Source organism: Peromyscus eremicus, chromosome 1 (genome assembly GCF_949786415.1).
Source record: "Peromyscus eremicus chromosome 1, PerEre_H2_v1, whole genome shotgun sequence".
In the NCBI taxonomy this organism is placed as follows: Eukaryota; Metazoa; Chordata; class Mammalia; order Rodentia; family Cricetidae; genus Peromyscus; species Peromyscus eremicus.
The window spans coordinates 14,229,119-14,254,617 of NC_081416.1; the positions used below are offsets into that span (position 1 = coordinate 14,229,119).

The 25,499-nt window shown below is 46.4% G+C and overlaps 1 protein-coding gene across 2 annotated transcripts; it reads right to left on the bottom strand.

Moving 5' to 3' along the window:
• Window positions 1–1,995: 1,995 nt before the first annotated feature.
• LOC131905868 (glutathione S-transferase omega-2) lies at window positions 1,996–24,514 on the bottom strand. 2 transcript variants are annotated; one of them, XM_059256680.1, is made up of 7 exons: window positions 24,078–24,514; window positions 17,936–18,106; window positions 17,553–17,661; window positions 15,001–15,223; window positions 13,602–13,703; window positions 3,430–3,536; window positions 1,996–2,273 (listed from the first exon to the last, which is right to left on the bottom strand). In XM_059256680.1, the coding sequence occupies exons 2-7, from the start codon at window positions 17,967–17,969 to the stop codon at window positions 2,102–2,104; spliced, it is 747 nt and encodes a 248-aa protein (XP_059112663.1). In that variant the 5' UTR covers window positions 17,970–18,106; window positions 24,078–24,514; the 3' UTR covers window positions 1,996–2,101. The 2 variants fall into 2 exon arrangements, with proteins under 2 accessions (XP_059112663.1, XP_059112657.1); XM_059256674.1 differs by having other exon boundaries at window positions 23,991–24,514.
• Window positions 24,515–25,499: the final 985 nt, after the last annotated feature.

Genomic DNA, 25,499 nt, shown 5'->3' on the forward strand with positions numbered 1-25,499 from the left:
GCTCTGTCCTCCTAGTTTCAGCCAGAGATTGGTGACTCCATCTCCTGTATGAGTCAGGAAGGTGACATCAAGAAGCCAGAGGGGTGGGGGAGATAGCTCAGCAGTTAAGATCATTTGTTCCCCTCCAGAGGACCCGGGTTTGATTCCCAGCACCACATGGTGGCTCACAGCCATGTAACTCAGTTCCAGGGGCTCTTATGCCCTCTTCTGACCTCCTCCTCAGGTACCAGGCGTGAACATGGTGCACACACATACATGCAGGCAAAACATTCAAATATGTAAAAAAAAAAAAAATATTTAAGGAAGAAAAAAAAGAAAAATAATAGCAAAAAGAAACAAGAAGGAATAAGTTCAAGGTTGTGAATACAACCGGGACTCTGGCAGCCTGCAGAAGTCACATATACCTAAAGGGCATTCGAACCCCAGATGAGGCTGACGACCATCAGCCTGCAACCTCTCCCCCATGAGCATTTTTCTCCAGCCCATGTTTCCAGGCTCTTCAATCTTTCTAAGTTACTGTGTGAAGCCTCAAGAGTATACCTCCACCTTTCTAACTCAGAGGTGTGGCATGTTCTATGTACCAACAACAGTTCAGCCATAAGCTGGAGCCTCTCTAGACACCTGCAGAATTCATCAGTTCCTGCAGTACTAGTGGAGATCGCAGGAATAATTCCCTCTTTCCAAGCATAGATCCCAGGAAATAGTGATTCACAGACTCTACTCTACAGTAGCTTGGGTACCATGGCAACGGGGCACCACATCCGGAGCAGATGGTACCACACACTGCCTATCACATGGTGCCTTTTCTGGCAGGCCTGATCACCTTACCAAAGAGGTCTGCCTATGTGCCAGTGGCATGGAGTAGCACCTGGTAACTATTTATATGGTGCAAAATAATCCCACAGCCAGCAGATGGCAGAGCCAGCTGAGATGCCAGGAGAGAGAGAGGGGGGCTGATCTGGACAGAGTCCAAAGCCAGGGCATGGAGAAGTCAAAACATCACGCTTGCTGTCGCCTGGCCTCTGGGCATGGCTGGGGTGCTGGAAGACTACGAAGTGAGAACAAAGCCAAAATGATCACAGGCTGATGAGGATGCGCTGGCATCCAACAGCATGGGACAGTGTCAGTCCTCCTCAGAGAAGGGGATAGCAGATCCCTGCTGAAGGCACCTGCTGGCAGATCAGCCACCCTCCGCAGTTTACTGCCTTCTCAGTCTTTGGTGGCACGGCACTGCCTGGTCAAGTTGATGGAGGGCTACATGGAAGCCAAGCCAATCTGTCGCTGCAAGGCAAGACCAGCACACCACAGCTAAACCCTGGGCCAAGCTGATGCGGAGATACGGTCCACGGGGCAGGGTCCGTGTCTTCATCGGTGTTAGGGTCCCCTCCCCATGGTCCAGGATTTGGTACCCAACAAGCAAACAGAGTCATCCGTTGGAACCAACTGAGTGTGTGACGCATATCCAGAAGTGACCTTGGCCTGTGACTGGGATGAGAGGGGAGGGTGTTTTGGAGACAGGATGTTGGTTAATAAAACATTTTGTGAGACATCCTGAGCTCCAGTAACACCAGTGAGATTCTGACGTAGTTAGTCCAGAGTGACAAATGGGTGTTTCATTTCCTGCTTTAGAATTCTTTCCAGTCACAAGACCCTTGGGTGTCTCCCAGGCCCATGGCCAAAGTTTGAACAGAAATGATATGCATGCCTTTCCATGTGGGCAGCGTGTTTCTCTGCTAAAAGAATGATATTTCAACATAGAGTATGTGGGGTTGATTTCTTCTTTCCCCCTCTCCTCCTCTTCTTCCCGTCCTTCTTCCTCCTCTTTCTTCTCCTCTTCCTCCATCTTCTCAGGGTTCCTTCTCACCAGAGAGGCTTTTGGAGCATTCCAAAGGCCAAGGAGCCTAGAGTCACTCTAGCTCCCAAATGCACTTCCGCTTCAGAGAATCATTAGAAGCTACAGGCTATAGGGGTCAGACACATGATGATTAGTCTATATTTTACATTTCTACATTTATTAAAGACCTCAAAAAAATGCACTGACCCCCCAAGACAACCCATGATGCAGAATCAGATACTCTGAGAACCCCGGGCAATGCAGCAGTTACCGAATGGCTGGGTAACACAGCCCAAAGTCAAAGGCACAAGGATTGTTCTGAAAATAGAGATTCAGGAAGCCTAGGAAAACATTCTTATCGATGAGCAGGGCACAGACTGCGGGGTCCTGCTTCATGGTGGCGATCCAGATCCGAAGCATCGGGGTGTGATTCACGCAGCTGCAAGACAGCAGAGGGGAAGCATTGGCAAAGAGGCAGTTAGCACTTTATACACTGGACTGGAACAAAACTATGGGTTTCTTTGGGAAATATGGTAAGCTTAGTTACTATCCAGGAAGCCTGATCTTTGCCAAGGAAAAAGCCTTTCTTGGAACTGTGTGTCCAACTGTTGACATTGATACAATGGCTTCTGTGAAGGTGATAAAATGCTCATGAACTGAGGCAGGGGGATTAAGTGTCTTCCATTCATTGCTGACTGACTGACCAGTACCCTCTCAAGCTAACAGTCTTGGGCCATTTGCAGATTTTACTTTTAGGGTTTTGAAAAGGAGAGCAGCTTCCCAAATACTTTACAATAAATAAAATAATCAGGAAACCTTGAAATACAGGCCTTTTCAAAGATGCACAGGGAAAGTCGGGTCTAGGGTCTGCAAGATGATAAGCTAAGTTAAGAGAGCTGGTGGATGGGAGCTAGGACAATCTGGGAGATGAGTTTTTATAACTTATCTGCATGTCTAAATATCCAGTCACCTTATGTCTGATTGGAAGAATACTACTTTTCAAATACTAGAAGTGTCCAGCATGCCTAATGTGGCTGGCAGAGATCTGAGTGAGCAGCAGTTCATGCATCTGTTGTCACCTCTGAGCTTCGAGGTAACCAAGCTTTAAACAGCCCTGCCACACTTTAAACACGGGAGTGTGATACTCCCGTGATGTGTGATTGCCATTTGTTTACATGAAGATTGCACGTATTGATTTTGGAACCTTCTGGATTTTAAAGGTCATTCCTATTTGGGAGATGTAGGATGGGACTCAGGTGTGTGGCATGTGCTGTGACTCCGAAGGGCCAGGTGTGCGGCCACAGGAGGCGCTAGGGATGATTTCGCCTGTGTGAATACACAGGGACAGCAGACTCTGAAGCACCAGGGAGGCTTTCGCAGAGTCTTATCCACAGAGATGTAGGTAACACATGAGCCTGTACTCAGTGGGGGAAGAATACAGGCGCATTCTGGACAAGGAAGCATGCATGAGTGGCTTCCCGCCCTGATTTCTGTTTCACAAACCCTGAGACAGTCCATAGGGGAGTTAGTGGTACCCAGAGCATCTCAAAAATTGACACTCAGTGAATCTGCAGTCACATAGTCAAATGTCTTACTCAGCTAGTCCATATACATCCAGCCGCTCAAACCAGGGCCAGAAGAGGTAATCAATCATGGATATACGGTCTCCACCAAAGAATGTAGTGTTCTGATATTCAAGAATCTAGAAATATACACAGAACAATAGCCAGTTAATTTACACATTTGCTGACATGTTTACAGATGCTAAATAAAAACGACAGTTAATTACAAGGAAGGAGAGCTAGCTTATCAGTGTTCTATTTTCAAGAGACCGCTTCCTCCCTCCACCAGTGTTGCCCTAGCTCCTTTAGGGCCACAGTCTTGGCCACATCCTGTTCCCTGCCTCCCTTCAACACTGAACGAACAGCATGGCTGGCTCATTTGACTGGAGTTAGGATGGAGCAACCCAGGCAGAGATGGCCCAGCCCTTCCCCAAGCCTGGGACAGGCTCCTCCAAAGTCCTAGGCTGTCTCAGATCATCTCAGCTTTGAGCTGGGATGCTGTGCTTTAGGCCAGCATTGCCCATTTCCCAGGGACATGAAAAGTCTGAGCCATTTGCTAAGAAGCAGCAGTAGCAACCCCACTTGCTGGAGTTGTGACCTCATCTCTCACATCCTCTTTATACTAAAGGGGATGCTGCACTCTCCAGTGGTCGTTCTTTTGCCTTCTCAACGGATTCAGAGCTAAGGCTGGTCAGATCAATGCTGTTCAGTGGGTTCCCTTGCATCCCATTGTCTTTCTTCTTGTATTCAAATTCCTCAAACTTCAGGCTACTCAACATTATCAACACTCTACAACAAAATACAAAAATTTCTTTCTCAAGTGGGATAAACCAACCCACATAGGTGGACTATAAGGAAAACACTTTGGACAGACCATAGCCAGAAAGCACAAGAAAGCGCCTGCAGCTTTCCCAAGCAAAGGATGTTACTGCTGAACCACGTTTTTCCAAAGAGAACAGCCGGAGGCCAAGCTCCCGGCTAAGTCAACGGCTCACATGGACCTACACAGCTTACAACCAGCTCAACACTTGTCTCTTGCTGCCAATGGAGACTGCTGGGCAGAGGAAGTTGTGGAAAGGAGCTGTGCTGATATTTCCATCCTAGATTTGGAGACCCTGCTGAGGTGCAGAATTTTACAAAGAGTCCAACTGTAAATTCAGGGCTGGGGGATGGCACAGTGGGTGAAGGGCTTGCCACACAAGCCTAATGAGCTAAATCTGGTCCTCAGAAGCTGTGTAGAAAAGGCTGGCCTGGTGGTGCACACATGTGTTCCCAGCAGTGTTGAGGAGGTGGAAGCAGGTGGATCCTCCAGAGTCCCTGACAGAGAGCTAACCGATTCATCAATCCCCAAGCCAGTGAGGGACCCTATTTCAAAAAACTCAAGGTGGACATCACTGAGCAGAAGTGATGCCCAAAGCACACCCAGGCACACTCCAAACGTGCTGGCTCTCTTAGCCGTGGTATGGTCAGGACTTTGCTCTCAAAGATCTGCTCAGTGTGCTGAGCTTTACCTCTGATGCAACATGGGACCCAGGACAACCTTTCTCCCAGCAGCCACAGTGCTCCCGTCTGTAAGGGGATGGTGATATCTGTGGCCACCTCAGAGTACCTCAGGGTACGATGAGGAGTCGCGAGCAAGCGTGAACAGTCTAGGCCCTGAAGGCTCCACTGGAAGAACATCATCCTGACTGAGGATCGATGAGTTCCCCTATCTGCCTCCCCTTCTCAGAAGGGAAAGGAAACCTCATGGCCCCACACTTTAAGTCTTCATATTCCCCAGGGTGGCATAAAGGGTCCCTGATCATTGTCCTGAACGTCTGGAAGAAACATTAGGAGGCTTCAAGAAGCCAACAGTATGGTCCTGAGTCAACAGTGTCTTAGCAGTGAGGAGTGACTCTGCTGTCTATTTCAGTCATGGGCTAGTAAGGCCTGCCTTAGAGGGTGTGGTCCTTTGAGTGAGAATGGCCCCCATAGGCTCGTGTCTGAATACTTGGTCCCCGGAAGGTAGAACTGTTTAGGAGTGATTAGGAGATGTTGTCTTGCTGGAGATGAGTCACGGGGTGGGCTTTGAGACCTCAAAAACCTCCAGCCATTTCCAGTTAGCTCTCTCTGCTTCCTGTTTGTGGACTGAGACGTGAGCGGGATCCCAGCTGCTGCTCCAGAGCCGTGCCCGCCTGCCTGTTACCATGCTAGCCATCATGATGGCCATGGACTCCCAACCCTCTGGACTGCAAGCACCAAGAAAACCCTTCCAAGTTGCCTCGGTCATGGTGTTTTATCACAGCAACAGAACAGTAACTAAGACAGAGGAGAAGGAGAAGAAAGTAGAAGGCTCTAAACTGCCCTGACGTTCGGAGCAGCCGAGGACCACCCCGAACTCTTAATAGTCTGGTCTCACTTCCTGCCTCGTCACTGCCTTCTGATCCACAGATGTGAACAAGCAGCCTTACGTGTTTGTGTCTACAGCTGCAAACTGCTTCGGCCACCATGCCTCGCCTGCCATGATTGACAGCACCCTTAAATCATAAGCCCAAACAAGCCCTTCCTCCTAAGCTGCTCCTTGTCACTCATCCCCTCACCATGGATTCCAGCTGCCTCCAGGTGACACGGCACCCTGGCCAGACCTCCCTGGAGATTGCTGCTGTCTGGGAACTTCAACAGGGCTGCTCCCTTCTATGCAAATCTGGTACCTTTCAGACATACAATGTTACTCTACTCCGAGAATCCCAGACACTGTGATCCTGCAAAGGGGCATTTGGTGTTTGCAGCATTCAAAAGAATCTACTTTAAAATGTTCTGAGGTTGGAGAGATGGATCAGTGGATAAATGTGCATGCCATGCAAGTGTGAGAACACATGTTCAAATCCCAAAAACCCAGGTAAAAACAAACAAACAAAAAATAGTTGAAGTCAGATAGAGTAACGAGACCTCTGTAATCCCTGCACTCCTTGCAGACATGAGGCTGAAACTGAGGAATCCGGGGAAGCTCATGGGAAGACACCCTGACTATGCAGAAGAAAACCGAAAGAGACCCTTGCCTCAGACAAGGTGGAGGTGAGAATGAACGCCAGAGGGTACTACCCTCTGACCTCCACATATGCCTGCTTTCACACACACACACACACACAACACACACACACACACACACACACACTTTATTAATATACACAATGATGAATAAAATTATAAATAAGTAAAAAAAATTTAAGTAGTAATACAAAATTTGTTCTCTTTTCCCAAGTCACTGAAAAGGAAGACTAGAGGAGTGATAAGGAGTAGCAGAGGAAGGGAAGCTGCCTTATTTCCACCCAGGAACCAGAGAAGCCCTTCACCTCCTGCTAGGGAGCTCTCGGGCTCCCCCTAGACGGGTAAAGGAGGAATACCAGCAGGGAACTCAAGTGGGAGAAGTTTGTGGAGCTCCCCCTGGTGGTCATCGGTGGTGTAGTTCAGTGGCCAGGGCTCCCTCTTTTAAGTTAAAGAGAAAAAAAAATCTTTAAAGGCTTTTGAGAAAGAAGTGTTATAGAACTGGGGGAACTTCTTGGGCCACGTACTGTTTGGGGCCACATACCACCCTAATTTTGGTAACAGAAGAGAGATTTTAAAAAGCTAATCCCAGACTTCTTTAGACCAAATATTCCAAAAAGTCCAGTACAGGATCTTGGCTTTACCCTGCCATCATTTAGTCCATCACCAGGAAATCCTTGGTCTCTGGTCCTCAAGTAGTGCTGTGTCTCCCACTGGACACACTGTGCTTGGTGGAGGAGGGGAAGAATTCTGAGAGTTGAAGTCACACACACACACACACACACACACACACACACACACACACATACACATTTCCGCAAAGGCACAAAGGCTCCGTCCAGGACAGAAGCAGTAGAATCAAGCCTGTATCCAGAGGCCACAGCAAAGCACTCGGCTCCGGAACAGAGATCTTCTGAGCTCAGAAGAGAATAAGAGGAGGTTTCAAGATTTAAATTTCAGAGACTGGACAGTCAAGACTCAGCTCACAACGCAGTAAAAGGGTTCCTATGAAAAGAACCCCGCTCCGCTGGGAAGACGTTTGAGAAGTGGGACTCTGGCAGGACCTGCCCGTCCCCCGCCCGCCCGCCAATTAGGACCAAGTTATTCTATGAAGACATAAAATACAGCTGCCCAGATCTGAGGATTGATGAGAGACTCTGAAAATCTTCGGCTGCAATCCTCTGAATGGGCTGAATGCTTTTATTCAAAATATATTTTGTAAAAGTTACCAAATTCTTGTAAAACAATAGATGGTAGATGCAAACACCAGTGAATACCCTCTGCATCTCTGAGGAGGCAGAGGGCTGTCTTGTGCCTGAAAACAATGGGAGAAAGCTCCACAGGAAATACTCCCGTAAAAATGCTATACTTCCATATGCACGAGAGACAAGTTAGATCAAAAGTTAAAACAAAAGAAAACAAAAATGTGTTTTAAAAATAACCTTTAAATACAAGAAACTCTTTAAATGGAACTGTACAAATTAACAGGGAAGGCTAGTATGATCTTAGAGCAGAGATGGACAGCATCCTTGAACAATTTTTACAAGACAGTAAACTTAACCAAGCAGCACAAACAAATGGGCAAAAAATGTCTTTTTGTTTGTAAAGACGAAAATGCAAATTAAACACTGACATTATGGCTGAGTATGGCAGAACAGGCCTTTAATGCCAGAACTGGAAAAGCTGAGGCAGGGGGACAGAGAGCCTGGGCTACACAATGAGATGCTGTCTGAAAAAAATGTAGGAAAGATGGGAGGGGGGAGGAGGAAAAAAAAGTTAAGATTCTGGGTGAAATTTAAACTCAATAAACCGCAGGAGCTCCTGAATGATACACGCACTATGTAAGCAGATACACCCACCCCTCAGACAAACTGCACACAAGGCGTGTGACTAGGCCATGTGGGAAACTCTGCATGGGAATGCAAGCAACGAGAATACAAAGCAGACCAATAACCATCAAGAAGCTGAACCATAAAGTCCCTTCTGGCCATGGGAAGATGAAGACTTCGGGTCCCCATTCCCTGGGCGCTGTGTCTCCCTCCATCAAATCTGCTAACGGCTGGAAAGGAACCAGGCAAAACCAGAACTCAGAGCCAACGCCTAACGGTAAGATCACAGACTATGGGGGGGAACCAAAAAACACCAGAAAAAATCTGGCCAGTCTAGAAAGCTACTGCACTACACTGGACTAGAGTTGACAACTACTACCATGAAAATGGTTTGAGTAAGTCACCGGTAGCAGAAGACCCCTGATAGGGTCATGCCAGAGTCCACAAAGTCGAGAAACCCAGAGAGAGCCTGGCTCCAGTGTGATGCTGAAGGGGGAAAGTCAATACCACACAAAATAAAACTGAAAAGGGGACACTTCTTAGAGAAATGATTCAAAAAAAGCTAGGACATTTGCTCCGAGGCAGGTTTGAAGTGTGCCTAGACCATAGCATCCCAATCGTATAAAATGCTTGCCAGTGTTCAAAACAGGCAGGCAGGAGGGCCAGCTGTTGACTTGATAATCAAAGCAGCAGGTTTTATTTATAAGAGTGTTCAATCTTAAGCGAATTTTTAATATTTTTAAAAGTTTATTGTTGCTATTTTCTGAGACAGAATCTCACTACATAGCTCAGGCTAGCCTCAAACTTATGACCTTCTTACTTTTATCATCTACATGAAGAATTATAGGCCCATACCGACACACCCAGGAAACTGGAGTTTTTAAAGAAATCAAAAGATCATACAGGTCATGTTTTAAAAGAAAAACATCACCTGGAGCTTAGGGCCACAAAATTCAAGCTGAGTTTCTTCTACGCTACAACACGACAGATACTGCATTGAAGTCTTGGCCCTGGGCTGGGGGATGGCTCAGTGGGTGTGCATAGGAGAACCTGAGTTCCGATCTCAGGACCTTGCAAAGCTGGGGAGCGTGTGTCAGGAACAGCAGTGTTCCTGTGGTGACGCGGTGTATAAAGCAGCGGATAACAAAAGACAGGCTCTGTTTCAAATGAGGTGGAAGGCAAGGACCAACACCTGAAGTGTCTTCTGACCTCCACGGATCCACTGTGGCATAAGCCCACCCAAACCCCCATAGGTGAAAAGAGAGACAGAGACAGAGAGACAGAGATGGAGAGAATATGGGCTTATTTGTCCCTCAGAAAGATCATGTGTGTTCAACAGCTTTTCAGCCCCCACAAAATCCTGCTTGTAAAACCCACTTGAAGTGTATGGTGATCCACAGCCCACCCAAATCCCATACATGAAAACACACACACACACACACACACACACACACACACACACACACACAGAATGTCAACTTATTTGTCCCTCAGAAAGACCATGTGTGTTCAATAGCTTTTCAACCCGCACAAAATCCTGCTTGTAAAACCAACACGAAGGATATAGTGAGCCATACCTTTAATCCTCGCATGCAGGAGGCAAAGGCAGACAGATTTCTATGAGTTCAAGGACAGCCTGGTGTATGTGTTAAGTTCCATAACAGCCAAAGCTACCCGGTGAGACCCTGTCTCAAACACGAACAAGCAAAACGAAACAAAACCAACAGGAGGAAGATGTTGGCGTGAATTAAGGGGGCATTTCTTTCAGATTATTGAAGTGGGAAGTTTAAATTTCACTAGGATCTCCTAGACCCTGTACTGTAGGCCCTAGAGTCTGTACATTAATATTTGGAGGGATGGCTCTCATAGTTCACATCCACTGGCTGTTTCAGGTTCTGATACCATGCATGTTGCAGCTAATGTTCTTCCAAACACTGTGGGACAAACTCCCACCCAAACCCACTGGAACAAAGCCGAACATTCAGTGGTCCTTACATGGCATGAGGGACAGCTACCAGAGCCAAGGCTTTGAGGCCCTGACTAGACAAAGCGAGAAGTGTTGCTCAGCACTAGAGCTGGCCACACCTCTTCCCAACCGGGTTCCGAGACAGTACCTTAAAAACCAGCCTTGTGCCTAGCACCTTTAATCCCAGCACTCAGGAGGCAGAGCCAAGTGGATCTCTGTGAGCTTGAGGCCAGCCTGGTCTACGGAGTGAGATCTAGAACAGGCACCAAAACTACACAGAGAAACCCTGTGTCTAAAAACCAAAACAAAACAGACAAACAAAACAAAAAAACAAAAAACCAAATATAAACAAATAAAACCAACCTTGCTGGGAGGATGTTCCGCCACTGAAATTGGCAAATGTTACAAATCAGGGTTTTGTTTTTGTTTGTATTTTACTTATTTTTTTTTCAGGGAGTGTTGTGACATATTCATCACCACCCTGCTGCCTATACATTCCACTTTTCTGTTAACACTGCTGCTAGCTAAGAAAACTATGCCCGGGTTGGGGATTCACCTCGGTGGTAGAGTGCTTGCCTAGCAAGCACAAGGCCCTGGGTTCAATCCTCAGCTCCAAAAAAAAAAAAAAGAAAAGAAAACTATGCCCAAGGTCTAGTGCATAGCACTCTCCTGAGCTCTGTCTCCACATCTCTGTCCTGTACACCACGACACGACAAACTGGATCTTCTCTCCAAGTCCCAGCAGCTTGTGTTTCCTTGGCACAAACTTGGAAACCAACCTCACCAGTCCCTCCACCAAAGTCCATCTCGTCTTAGTCACTTGACACCTCTCCAGTCCAGTCGCCTCTCCACTAGTGAGCAGAGCAGGAAGGAACCGTCACTCCCCTGCCTGGAGTGGGCAGTTACTTCACATCACTTCAGGGTCAAGGGGAAACTCCTTGGCCAGGGGAAAGGCTTCTGGCTGTGGTACCCTGCTTCTCTGTTTCTCTCTCTCTCTCTCTCTCTCTCTCTCTCTCTCTCTCTCTCTCTCTCTCTCTCTCTCTCACACACACACACACACACACACACACACACACACACACACACACCAGCTCTCTCTTCCACCTGTCTCCAGCCGAGCACTCTACAAACTTGCTTCAAAATGAGCTTAACACTTATCTCCATTTCCCTCACTGAGCTTCTGGATATCTTCATGTTTGCATTCGTAGTTAGCTTACAGCCTTTCTGATCTGCGAAGTACTAGAGTACTGGTGGCCTGCGCAGGATGCTGCCAAGAGGAACACAGTGTGCACAAAGCACCACATCATAGTGTGTGGCACAGAACACCGGCTGGATTGGCCTGAGAGAGAGGCCAGCTGAAGAGAAGAGCCATGCCTGGCATCCTGACTTCACAGATCCACACAGAGAGCAGCAAGAACAACCAAGATGTATTTTCAATGATCCCTTGGATTGAGGGTTTCGTTTTCAGCTCCGTAATCTGACCCAGTATTCATGGATCATGAGAAAGGAACCAGACAGGATGAGATTGGTTCAGATGACAGAGAGAGGGAGAGAGAGAGAGAGAGAGAGAGAGAGAGAGAGAGAGAGAGAGAGAGAGAGAGAGAGAGAGAGAGAAGTGATTAGCTGGGTGTGATGGCACACACACTTTCAATTCCAGCACTTGGAAGGCAAACAGGTAGATCTCCATGAGTTCAAGGGCTACATAGTGAGACCCTGTCTCAAAAATAAAAAACAAACAAAACCCACCACCACCAAACAGAGACAATAACAACTCTCTATTCCGAAAGCTTTCAGCTGCTTCTTGTAAAGCAGTGTTGCCCCTTCCTGGGCAAAGAATCTCTTATCAGATGCCTTCTTCAATGCTGTGATTAAACACAGTGTTGGTGTAGGTGAAGCAGTTCTGGAACCATCCCCCAGGATTCCTCTTGGACAAGGCTCTGGAATCCAGCAAAGCCACACCTAAAATCATGATCCCACCATCCACTGCCTCTGTGGGGACGTGGCAGCCTCAGGCCTCAGGATAAAAGTTAATGTAGTAGGTAGCCATTCCAGCTTTGGTCTGGAAGTTCCAACCCCCATTGAAGCTTCGGTAACTATCACACCTACAAGGCAGGGCCAAGAGAGGACCCTGAAGACCCAAGATCCGGATGTGCCGCCTCTCTTGGTTCCCGGACCCTGGACGCTAGAGGTGGACTGAGCAGAGTTCTCCAGAGAACACCGCCAGACTGCGCTACATCCTTCCCAGACCCTGCGACCTACCTATCCCTTCATTTGTAAATTATGCCACTAAATAAACCTCCCTTTTAACTACGTGGAGTGGCCTTAATAATTTCACCAATAACTTAATATTTCTTACCATTCATCTTCCAAAAACACAGCAACTGTACAACTTCAAGACAGGAAAGAAGAGTGTGTATGAATTTAATCTCTTCCTAGTCGATAAAGTCCAATGGAAGAATATTAATAGCTAGCCTTCTCTTAAAGGGATAAAGACAGTTTTCTGGCTGTCAACAGAGGAGCAACCTCACCCATAAAAAGAATTCATTGGTTTCTAGACCAAATGTAAAGAACGTCGAAGGCCCACAGTGTACACTCAGGGTGGGGTGGGTGGTAGGAAGCTCCGTACTGTCCTGGTACAGCAGACTACCAGCAAAGACCACTCCTCGTCTATCCACACCCACCTTCCATTTCTAAAATGCACAAAACTGATTTTGTTCTGGCTATCCCAACTTAAGGATAAATCCTCCAGCCTCCTCTGCTGGAATCACGACCTGACGCCTAAATTCTGGCCCCTGAGGTGGAAGCAGTCACTGGATTTCTCGGTGAGTCCTGTAAGAAGGTCCGGCCATTCACCGCTTTTCTCTTGCATTCTCTTTGCTACAGCCTGGGCAGAAGGTGATGCCAGAAGATCCAGCAGCCATCTTGTTTTTAAGGATGAAAACCTTGCACTAAATGTGACAAAAGAGAAGGATGAGCCTCAGTCCCTGCCAACTTCTTGAGGAAGCGCAGAAAGAGCCCCGGACTCCCTCCCTCTGGCTTTGTAATGTGAGAGAGTAAACCATCCTCAGACACGCCTTCAGCAGTTAGGTCCCCGCACAGCCGCTAACCAAGACCTCAGCCTCATCGGCAGAAACCACACAGAGAATCTCAGAGAATGCCACAACGCCAGGAAAGGACACACTCATTGCTCATCCTTGACAACTCTTCAAAAGTGACTCCAAATCAGGTCAGGGAGGCAAGCATCCACAGGTTACAGTCAGATGCCTAGAAAGGTACCACACCAAAGCTTGGCACAAAATCTGCAAGTGGACCATGTCAGGGTGTCTAGGTTAGAGACACCACACAGAGCTTAGTTCACCGCCTCTGGTGAAAGGCGCTCCTTCGTACCTCTTCCAGGTTGCAGAACTCCTGACGCAGGGCAGCCTTCAGATCTGCACACTCTTTCCCGCATCTCAGCGCTACCAGACATTCCTTGGTTAAGTGTGGGACCTAGACAGAGGACACAGGTTCTTAGTGGAGCTGTTGGTGAAAACTGCCCCCACTCTGAAGCCCAGTGAAGCTTCCCAACTCCAGCACAGGTGGACTTGGCCATGTGCGGATGTCCCCGTCCTTGGTGAGAGGCTCTGGGGTATCTCTATGCTTCCAAGGACCACTTCTCATAGCAGCTGTTCGAGCCAAGGGCTTTAGAAGGGTTCTCAATGCCCCCTGCTTGATCAGCTAATCCCATGCTGTACACTCTTAGTGGGGGCACTTAACCTCTTTAAGCCTCAGTGTTCCTATCTGAAAAATGGTTCCAGTAACAATACACCCTCCCAGGGCAGTCCAGGGAGGGAATCAATAGTTACGGAAGTTTTGGAACATCCTGAATGTTCAATATATATCATTGATTAATAACATAATTAATGTTATTAATAGCATTAAGTTGGGTACATGAACTTTTTTGTATGTGCACATGCATGTATGTGCATGTGCATGTTTGTGTTCCTCTGTGTGTGTATGTGTGTGTGGGGGGGTGCATGTTCACACACATGCGCACACACATGCAGCACAAATGCTTGAATGCCACCAAATGCCTGTGGAGGTCTGAGGACACCTCTCGGCTTCCACCACATGAGTCCAGGGGACTCAAACTTGGGTCATCAGGCTTGGTGGCTCACTTTTCGAGATAGAATTTCTCAGTGAACTCGGAGTTTGCAGATCCAGGTGGACTAGCTGGCCACTAAGTCCCTGGGACCCTCCTGTGTCCCCCTCCCAGCACGGGGATGACAGGAAGGCACTGCCAGGCCTTTTCTGTGATGTCGCGGCTCCCAAATCAGGCCCTCATGCTTGTGCGCCAAGCACTTGACACTGAGCCGTCTCCTTGGCCCTCACTGAGTCGTTCCTCTTTCTTTTCAAAGGGAACTGTCATTTCTGTCACCTTTTCTCCATTATCAACGACTGTCCCACTAGTCACGCTTCCTAGAGTGCTGCCACTCTCGCCCTGCTGGGAAGGCAACCTTCCTCCACACAGAACGTCACTCCGATCGATATTTTGTACCTGGAGCTTGAGAAATAAATGTTCCTGTGAAAGGAATCGTTTAGTTCCGGCTGTTACAACACTCCCGTTTCTAGCCACATACATTCCTGCTGTCCACTATGAACGTCACTGGTCACACCTGACTCTGATCCCCCGGGAGCTACTCTTCAGGGTTAAAATGAAACTGTGTCACGATTGATTTGAGAATGGACTGAAGTCAGGGACACAAAGTAAAATCAAGTCTATGAGGCTCTTCATAACTGTGTGTACCTTAGAGAACAGCTCCAGCAGCATCTTCTGGCGAGCTCGCTCATAAGGGTCGTATGGAAACAGCTTCCTTCCTGGGTAGACATCATCTAGGTACTCACAAGCGATGACAGATTCATAGACAAGTTGAGATTGGCTGTTCTCCAAGACAGGAATCTGGCCGAAAGGATGTTTTGTATAGTACCAGTCAGGCTTGCTTTTCAGGTTAATGTTGACAACTTCGTGCCTTAAAAACAAACAAACAAACAAAATACAAAGGGAAAAGTCAGGCTAGAAAAGAGAAGTGTACAGGAGGACGCTCGCCTCACAAACACGGCTGTAACATTCGTGCTTAGAGCTGTTTAACTTGAGCATTTTGTGTAAAATATGTAACATGTTGGTGTTCGTTCCTGCGGAGGTGTGGGTTGCTCTGTGGCTTCTCTTTTCCTGTGATCGAATCTCAGGCCCGATGTCACCTACTAAGAAGCAGCTGAGGCAAAGAGGGAGCCAGGCTGACTGACTCCATACGCACTCAGCCACAGCACTGAGAGCTGGAAGCACAAACCCAACAGGACATGGTGGCTCAGGTCTGGAATCCCAGGACCCAGGAGACAGAGGCAGGAGGATTGTTAAGTTAGAGAACACATGGGCTACATAGTGAGACCCTGTCTCAAAACCAAAACATTAACAACCACAAAAATATGTGCTATTTACAGGTCATAACAGACACTGGTGAACATTAACAGTTAAGATCACAAACCCCACATCAAGCTGTATGCTCAAGTTGAAATCTTAGTCAATCCCTTCCCCTCTCTGTGCTCAGTGTCCATACTATTAGGAGGTAATACCTGTACCCATCTCTCAGTATCATTGTGATGATCAAAACAGTGACCATGTGTATCTATACATTAATTAGCATGCAATCACTTTTCAATCCTCCCCTACTCATTATTACTGGAGGTTCAAAACCAGGAAGTTACCAGAGGCACAAACACACGTTTCAAAAGATTAAAGGAAACAAACGGTTACGTTCTTCAAAGCAGTGGCTCTAACAAGATTATTTTACCTCTCCCACATGCAAGGAATGAATATCAATATCTAGGGACACTTTGGTTTTCACCCTCAGAGTGGGGTACAATCCTAATGGGTAAAAGGTAGGGATATTGGCAGACGACCTGGGGTGCACAAGACAACCCCCTTTCCTCTCCCCAGCAAAGAATCGTCTGACCCCGGATGCCGGTCAGTGGTGCTAAGGTTGAGAAACTCCACTCCGAAAGCAGTTCTGGGTCTGGGCATGTAGTATAGTTAGTTGGTAACATGCTTGCCCAGCTATAGGAAGCCCTGAGTTCCATCCCCAGCAGCACACAAGCCAGGCATGGTGACACAATGCTGTAATTCTAACACTCTGGAGGGAAAGCCAGAAGGATCAAAAGTTCAAGGTCATCCTCAGACACATGAGTGTGTGGTCAGCCTGAGCTACATAAGACCCTGTTTCAAAACAAACAACAAAACCCCAGAAATATCTGTATCATTTCCTAAGCTGTCAGTTTGCTCCCAAATGAGCAACACATTGTATTGCTCTGATTTTTCTAAAAGCAAAAAAAAAAAAAAAAAAAGAACAGGTAACCATAGGGCTAAATAGATTTGAGCCAGCGGGAATAATCTGGAAATATATGTTATATCTATGCATCTGTACAGAGTTAACATAATTTTATTTAAAATATCTCCATATTGGTCTCCCTATTCATTGACATGAACTGAAATTCTGACGCCAACTCCTACGATGAACTTTCCAAGCCGTGTCGCTGTCACTCCAGAGGCTGGAGTGACACAAGTCTTTGTGTGTGAGACAGGGTCTTATGTGGCCAAGGCTGACCTGGAACTTGATATGTAAGCAAGAGTGCTCTTGAACTTCTGATCCCCCTGCCTGGACCCCCACGTTCTGAGATCACAGGATGTTCCTCCACACTTGGTTTCAAGTGGTAACTGGGCATGTGAACCAGTGTCTCGTGCATGCTGAGACTCCTACTAACTCAGCTACATCCCCAACAAACACTTTCCGAATACCTACTGAGTGCCAGGCTCTCTTCTGGTCCTCCAATGAGGCAGACCCTTCTCTCTCTCCTCTCTCTCTCTCTCTCTCTCTCTCTCTCTCTCTCTCTCTCTCTCTCTGGTTGGTGAAGAGGTGGTAGAAAGACAGAATGAACTGGGAAACGTTGGACATAGCTAAGCACCATGATGAAATAGAAGTTAATCCACGCTGCTTGGGGCAGAGGTAGGCCTACATCAGTGCAGTCAGGAGGCCTCAATGAGCTTGGTTGTGCCCTTCCTAAACAGTGGGTGGGTGGGGACCAGTTCATTCAGTTTACTCTGCCTTGTCTGAAAGTTCATGAAAATCTGATTTGGAAAAGAACTCAGTATTTCAGGAAAGCCTACACAAAATCAGTCCTTGGAGTCACTCAGCCTCAGAAGAAAGAGAAGAGGAGTCCCTCTAGGAACCCGAGACTTTAAATATCTCTCCCTGGAGATGAGGGGTGAACAACATGCTCAGGGAACACTTGGCCTCGGTTTCTCACCTGATGCCTTTGGCCTTGAGGACCAGGCGTGTCCTGTGCGAGTAGGGGCAGAACCGCATGCTGTAGATGCGGATCACACCCTCGGGGACTGGCCCTGGGGCACAGCTTCCTGCAGGGAGGGGCAGGGGTGAGAAGATGGAGAATCTGGTTAGCCCTGTGGGGAGGGGGCTTGCTAACCTCACGGACATTCCGGGAGGAGTCTGTGTACTGAGCCTCTCAAGTTCCAGAGAGGACACTTGCACACACAGTTTTGTGCAGCGGAGCGGTCCAAGTCTGTCTTCTGTCCTCTAGTTTACAGGCCAAGGCCCGGTTACTCCTGTCCAGAGAGAGCAGCCCCACCACACCTCTCCCCCAGCCCGAGGGTCCAAGTCTTGAAGGTTTACCTCTCCCCAAGCTTCTGGTGCCATCCCCAGACATCAATCTCCAGGTGTCTATGCGGTACCCGAAAGCTCACAGTCGCCGCCTTGTGGCTCGCTGCTGCTGCTGCTGCTGCTGACTCCAGATGCAGCTGCCCCTGCTCCAGACCCAAACTGAGTTTCTCAACAGTCAGCACTCTGGTGAGGCAGAGAGGAAATGAACTGGGACCCCTGGGGCGGGAGCTAAAATAATCCAGCCCCTCCCAAGCGCTGCCCCAGATATGGAAGACCGTAAAGGGGCAAGAGAAAGAGTAAATACCAAGCCAAGCCCCAGAAAGTACTTCTGGCTTTAGACACACAGAGAAAGCATGTGGCCCTCACCCACATGACTGGACATTTAAGCCCCAATGTGGATTTCAAAGGAATCAAATAAAAATTTTCCAGGCTAATAATTTTTCCTTTTCATTACAAATCACCATCTTAAGCAGATAATTGACCATACCTTCTGTATAACGTGTTCAGCTTGCTTTAAATAAATAAATAAATGAATGAATGAATGAATGAATGAATGAATAAATAAGGCCAAACTTTCTCATGGCTTGGCAAATGGAATGAAAGACTTCAGAAGAGACCTCACATCACTCTGAAAGGGAATGTCTGCTTCAATTCCACACTGCTCTCACCTCTCCCTGATACTCTATTTGTGAGATTTCTACCCAAGTTCTGCAAAACTGGCAGTGAGTAAGAACAAGATGCCTAGAGGCCAAGAACTGTTTCTGAGTCCTCCTCCAGCCTGACTTTCAGGCAGAAGTGCTTTAGTTTTCAAAGACACACAGCCCAGCAACACAGCTCCCGTCTGCATGAGGTCAAGGAGGCAGCTGGCCTGGACTCTGACATTGGTGAGCTGAGAGCTTGAATTCCAGCAGGTGAAAAAGGAATTCCTTTGCCTTTCCAGGACTGAGATGAAGTGCAAATGGCTTGCAAACACATTTTATGGAATGAAAGGAAAGCATTATGTGTCTCATTTACACTCAATTATTTCTGATTTACTTCATTTCCCAACCTGCCATGCCATGTGATCAATACTAGTCCTCCTTTACAAAAGTGCCTCCAGAAAAATGATTTTTTAACCAGAAAAATAATTTTTTGTCCAAAATGAGAAATTAATAGAGTCAAAGAATTTTAAAAGTCCAAGGTCTCTTAAAAGGCCCATTGTCTTGGGCTGCAATAGTGGAGAGTTTGTGTCCAGAAATACGCACAGCACATAATGGCAGCCTCATTGTTGGATCTAAATATTTTTCACTAAAATAACAGAGCCGTAGCTTGAGGCTTATAAGATGGACATCTTTGGGATTCTCACCTCTCCAGAATGTCTTGGCTAATAATGATTTTTTTTTTATGGAATAAGAATCTTTGAAATCTTTAGAACAAATTAAACCATAGTTTTAGTCAAGAATCCAGTGAATCTGTGGGAATTAAGCGTAAACGCCAATGCATCATCAATAGTTCCGATACAGGTAGTAGGGAAGAGCAGGAGAGTTTGGATCAATGCTTGGAAGTGCATCGGTGCCACCTGGTAATGGTTAAGGTAACGGTTAAGTGCCTTGCTGGCACTTTCAATCTGGCAGATGCAGGCATAGGCAGCTACTTCCCTGGAACTGACTTTGATCAAGGACAAGCTTGATGATAAAAGAGGAGCAAGGGACATAGCCATACCATCCGTGTTGGGTGAGGAGGGGGGAGGAGGGGGCTTCTGAGCAGACTAATGGACCTTCTGTTAGGTCTCAACCCGGGACAATGGACTGACGTGCCTATTATTAGCACACCAAAGCAGATGCTGGCCACCAGGTTCATCCAGCCTCCCTCAGTCCCTACCTGTTACAGGGTCCTCCTGGCTGGCATACCCTGCCCCCTGCCCTAAAGTTCTCCAGCCCAGGGACTCTTCTCCTCTCTTCTTCCCCCTCTCCTCACATGGCCCAACTCAGTCTGCCAGATACGTCCACTCCGGACTCTCCCAGATGTCTCTGCCTCTGCTTTGTTCATCCCTACATCTACAATAAAAACCTCAACCTCTCAGGAGCTATCATGCCCTCCTTTTTAATTGCTTTTTTAAAAATTCACCTTTCACATAAATACAGCAGGTAACTGAGAAAGACACATTCAGATTCTAAAAGGGGAGGCATAAGAGAAAGGCAAAATGAGCTATTGCTGATCTGTTTGGTGCTTTATTACTTCATTTAACCCTTAGCTGGTCCTTTAAGTGTCCTATAGGACTTCCTCTCCCATTCAAAGGATGAGTAAACGGTGTGGGGGATCTAACAAGATTGAGACTTGTTAAATGTCTCACAACTGGCAAATGTAGGAGAGGAGAAGAATTTTAACTCTGGGGACAACACTTGTCATCCAGCAGCTTAGTCAGTACCAGAGGCAATGGAATGGACAGTCAGAAAACTTCTCCCCACAGAGTAAATACTTTTCAGGTCTCAGCTGCTCAACTCTTGTAATGTAAAAACAGCTATAGGCAATATACGAATGAATGGGTACAGCTGTGCACCAATAAAACCTTACTTATGGACACTGAGCTTGATAGATGTTTTACCGGCCTATAACTTTTAGAGCAGCTCTAGGTTCGTAACAGTAGAAAGCAGACATGCAGAGGTAGCTCCTGTTCTCCCCACCTCCACGCAGAGCCTCCTATACTGTTTACACCCCAATAGAAGTGGTGCCTTAGTTACAACAGATGTACGTATATTGACACATCACTCCAAGTCCACGGTTCACAAACCATTTACTGTGGGTCACTTTTGTACGATTTCTACATCCTAAGTTATGATTTCTATTTTGATATTTTCAGCTACTTAAAAAAGTATTTTTGAAAAGCATTCTTAGCTCTTTGAGCTGCACAAAATCCAGCAGCTGGCCTGAGTTAGCCTGGCGGTTTTGATTTGGTCATTCATAGTTTATGTTGCAATGGCCGAGCTAACAGTGGTCAAAACGGGAATTCCATTTGCAAATGACAAGATTCTATTGTGCCAGAAGAGGTCCTATTTCCCATTTTCCCCTCATGATTCTCTCCTTCTAAAGGAAACTAAATCTGAGAGCTGGAAATGTCACTTATTAAAGGTTTACCTAAGGAAGCTGTTGTGGTACGTTATAATCCTAAAACTTTGAGTCTGAGGCAAAAGGACCACAAATTTGAGGCCAACCAGGACTACATAGTGACCCTGTCTCAAGAAGAAGAAAAAAAAAGGTATGCCTGTACATGAAAGGTCAAGTCTATTTGGTGCACTTTAGACAGAGGCGGGAAGCATTCTTCATCTGCGGGCAGTACTGTAATGTCAGGGTCTGCGATGGGCACTGGAGCCACACAGGCTGTGCAACCTGCCTTTTGACCCTTGGGCAAAATCCTGAGCCTCTTAGCCCTCCACTTTTCCCTTGTTTAAGATGACAACCTTAACGGTCTGTCCGCGATGGTTTTGAGTATGGAATGAAATCATGCAGACCTCGGCAGTGGAGTTTTAGCTCAGTGTACCCCAAAATTAAAGAGAAATACTAATGAATAAAAATGCATTTTAGTAGCACGGTGCCTTCTCATCAAGAAGACACACATTGTGCCGGGCGGTGGTGGCGCACGCCTTTAATCCCAGCACTCGGGAGGCAGAGGCAGGCGGATTTCTGTGAGTTCAAGGCCAGCCTGGGCTACCAAGTGAGTCCCAGGAAAGGCACAAAGCTACACAGAGAAACCCTGTCTCGAAAAACCAAAAAAAAAAAAAAAAAAAAAAAAGAAGACACACATTGCAATTGAGCCTTGTCGGGCGTGTCCGAGTGAGACTCCAACTCACAGCCCTCATTTCACCGGTTAGCAGTTTAATGCTGGCTGAATGTGTGGAATGGTGCAGGCTACGTTTCAGTAACGTGATTTTTAATCTCACCAAAGATCACAACAGTTTTCCCAGAAGGATTTTAATCGTGACCTTTAAGCTTGTTCTCCACTTCCTCTTAGAGATTGAGTAGGTAACTCCTAAACGGTTTTCTGCAAATGTTCCGTCTATGCTATTTCAGATTTGCATCTCTACTATATTGACCAACTCAAGCACAAAAAAAATTGTAACAAGGTCATAGAAATGTATTCCAAAAGTTTCCAGGCATCTGAAATATAATCATATCCACGGTGTGTGTGTGTGTGTGTGTGTGTGTGTGTGTGTGTGTGTGTGTGTGTGTCTGTGTCTGTATGTTTGTTTTGTTTTGCTGTGGTTTTTTTTTTTTTTCCAAGTCAGGGTCAACTTGTACAGGCTGGCCTCAGACTTAGAGATGATCTACCTGCCTCTTCCTCCAGAGTGCTAGAATTAAAGGCGTGCACTATATGTCTGGCTTGAGTTAAAAAAAAAAGTCACTTCAGTCTCTAATACTAGCAGACACTATACTCCTCTATTTCAGAAACTCTATTAATCTATATGTTCCTCTATCTCAAAGCCTACATGACATGAAGGATTACATTACTGGGTGTTCCATTATTGCTCACTGAATTCTAGGATCAGATGAGGGAAAGAACTCTATCCTCACATCTGCTGTTAGTCCAGGTTTGCGGGGAGTGGGGGTCAGAGGGAATCTGGTGTTCTGATGAAGTTGACTTTGGGACATATAGATAAGGATACTAAAGTTACCACAGGAGGTCCTTTCCCTTCCACTTAAGATAAACTGAGTCAAAGGAGACTTTCTAAAGTACTTACTTCTGTTTCCCTGATCCTACTTAACTTTATAATACATGACACATTTATGCATCTTGATAATATTTAAATGATCAAAACAAAATTTCAAGATTTTGACATCAAAGTTTGTAAACTCAAGCAAAAATATCAACATTTTCTGCTAAACCCAAACCATGACAGTGATGTGGCCAAAAAAGGTGGATCTGAATCAAGCCATTCCCCAGTATCCACCCAGAATTACTCCCAGGGCCTCTTTGAACACCAAATTCCATATACTTTATATAAAATGATGTAGTGTTTGCAAATAATCTAACACACACACCCCACCATACATCAAACCACTTCTAGATTATTTACAATGCCCATCACAGGGAAACTTTGGTTACACACTATTGCTTAGGGAATACTGACATGAAAAGTCTGAACACATTCAATACATATGCAATTTTTCTTTTCTATTCTAAAGTAGTCCAGTTGGAGAATGTGCAATCCACTGATAACAACAGCTCATATTATTCTGTCTTGGCTTAATAACTAAATGCAACAGCTGTTGAGTAAGAATTTTATAGACATGTAAACTCTTATCTCAAGAGCATCCTTAACTGACTTTACAAGCACAGGCTACATTGGAATCGCATCAGCATTTAATAGCTGCACTGCCTTGGGCAGACAACAAAACCTCCTATACCGAAAGTCTAATGCCTCGTCATTCTACTATGTAATGTGGAGGGAAGAGTACCATGCGGTTTATAAGTTTTATTTAGATCAGTATGGTAAACAATACTCACCATGTGTCTTTCATCTGGCAAGTTTTTTAACATTAGCTGTTATTATGTTTACTATTATTTGAATGTAGCAGGAAAGACTTTCATAGCCTTCAAAAAACAGGCAGTCCCTGAAATGAAATTCCCCTGCCTGCTTGTGTCCTCATCAGAAAACATAAATCAATTAATGCCAAGCTGAAGGCAGGAACTCTTGACTGGGGAATGGTACTTGCCAGTCTTCATCCAAGCCAGAAAATAAAAGCAATTTAATTTTGATTACAGGTATCTGGCTTAAAGACCCTTCTTTGCTCTTTGCTCTTAGATTATTGCCTTTTTTTTTTTTTTTTTGGTTTTGGTTTTGGTTTTTTGAGACAGGGTTTCTCTGTGTAGCCTTAATTGTCCTGGAACTCACTCTGTAGACCAAGCTGGCCTCGAATTTACAGAGATCCGCTCTCTCTGCCTCCTGAGTGCTGGGATTAAAGGCTTGAGCCACCACCACGCGGCTTTTTTTAAAAACATGATTTCTTTACCCTAGTGCTATGTTCTAAGCTCCCTTACACCTTTTTTGTGGCAATTTAAGAAAATGAAACATTAGCTATGGTTACATACTTGGGCGTTCTTTTAAAGTGAAAGTGAAAAAACTTAATCCTTTTCTGAGAGCCCAAATTTGAGAAGTTCCCAAAGCTCAGAATTGACCTCAAAATCCTCTTCCCCTCCAATACAGTGCAGACGAGACTGAACCACCCAGTGGCGGTGGCGGAAGAGACGCCCCGAGGCACCTCCCAATGGTTACCGCTCCAACCCGGAGTTGGGGAGTCTGGCGGCAGACAGGAAGGCGGGCCCGCCCCTTCTCGTACGGCTCTGCTCCGCAATTGGCCGCCGCTCCAGCCAATACCCGACGCGTTTGGAAGAGCGAACCAATAGGCGACCGCGTTACAGCAGCTGGCTGGAGAAATGGCGGCTCGGCCCGCTATCTGTGGCTACCGAGAGAGGAAGTCGGGTAGCGGACGGTGCGCCTCAGCATCTGGCCTCACATCCCACTGCAGATCCGCGAGGAGCCGTCGAGGCCTGGCCAGTGGCCTGTGGCCCAGGTGGTTCCTCCCGGAGCGAGGACGCTAGTTGTCCCATTTGTGAAGTCAACCGGCTCCCCAGGGTGCGGCCGCACATCACTGTGAGGCTAAATTGCAAATGCGGCGCCGAGCTATGGGTGATTGTTATGCGCTCTTAAGACCGAAGCACCCCGGCATTCTCGCTGGCAAACCTGAAGACACGTCAGAAAACAAGCCGATCGGGGTGGATCTCATTGCTAAGGTCCTCCGGGATATGTTTTCCAGATCCTTCTGCCAACACCTTAGAGCCTCACTCAACCTCAGAACCAGCCACATCATCCCTAAAATGAAACGAGGCTCTCAGACTACCTTCTCTTATGGAGGTGATTGGTGGTAACAGTAGTAAGATTAACCTTTCTCAATAGGGATATATCACCCTTTACTTATCCAGTCTTATATACTGAACTGGCTGATGTGGTCTTAACAGTATAGCATATGAGACACCTGTATCTGTCTAGTACAGGATTTGGAAGGAAGGATTTGAAAGGGGTTAGAAAGAGGAGCTAGAGAGATGATTTGGTGGTGGTTAAGAGTGTTTGCTGCCCTTCCAGAGGAAGATTCAGTTCCCATTTCCTATGGCCTCTGCCAGTAACACCTTTCCAGGGGCTCTTTAACTCTCTTCTGCCCCCCACCTCCCACAAGCACCCACACACAGACAATCTTTCTTTTCTTTTCTTTTTTTAAATTAGAAACTGGGAGCCCAAGTAGGAGGTTATCCAGTGACATCGATTTGCAGTTGTTTGGATTCGGTCTTTTATGGTCACAACAAGAATAAGAGAGTTAATGAAGAATGGGGAATTTGCAGTTTTTAATTTAGAAATAAGAAATCAAAAACGACATTTTCTTGAAATCAGGAGATGAAGATAAGTCTGGATTAACTAGGAATGATGGTTTGGGGTTTTTCAGTGAAGAGTGTTAGGACCATTAGAACTGATTATTCTGAAATAGAAATATGGCAGTAGAGGGGCCTGGTGGAAACCCAGTTAGGCCATAAGGCCAAATCAGTGAG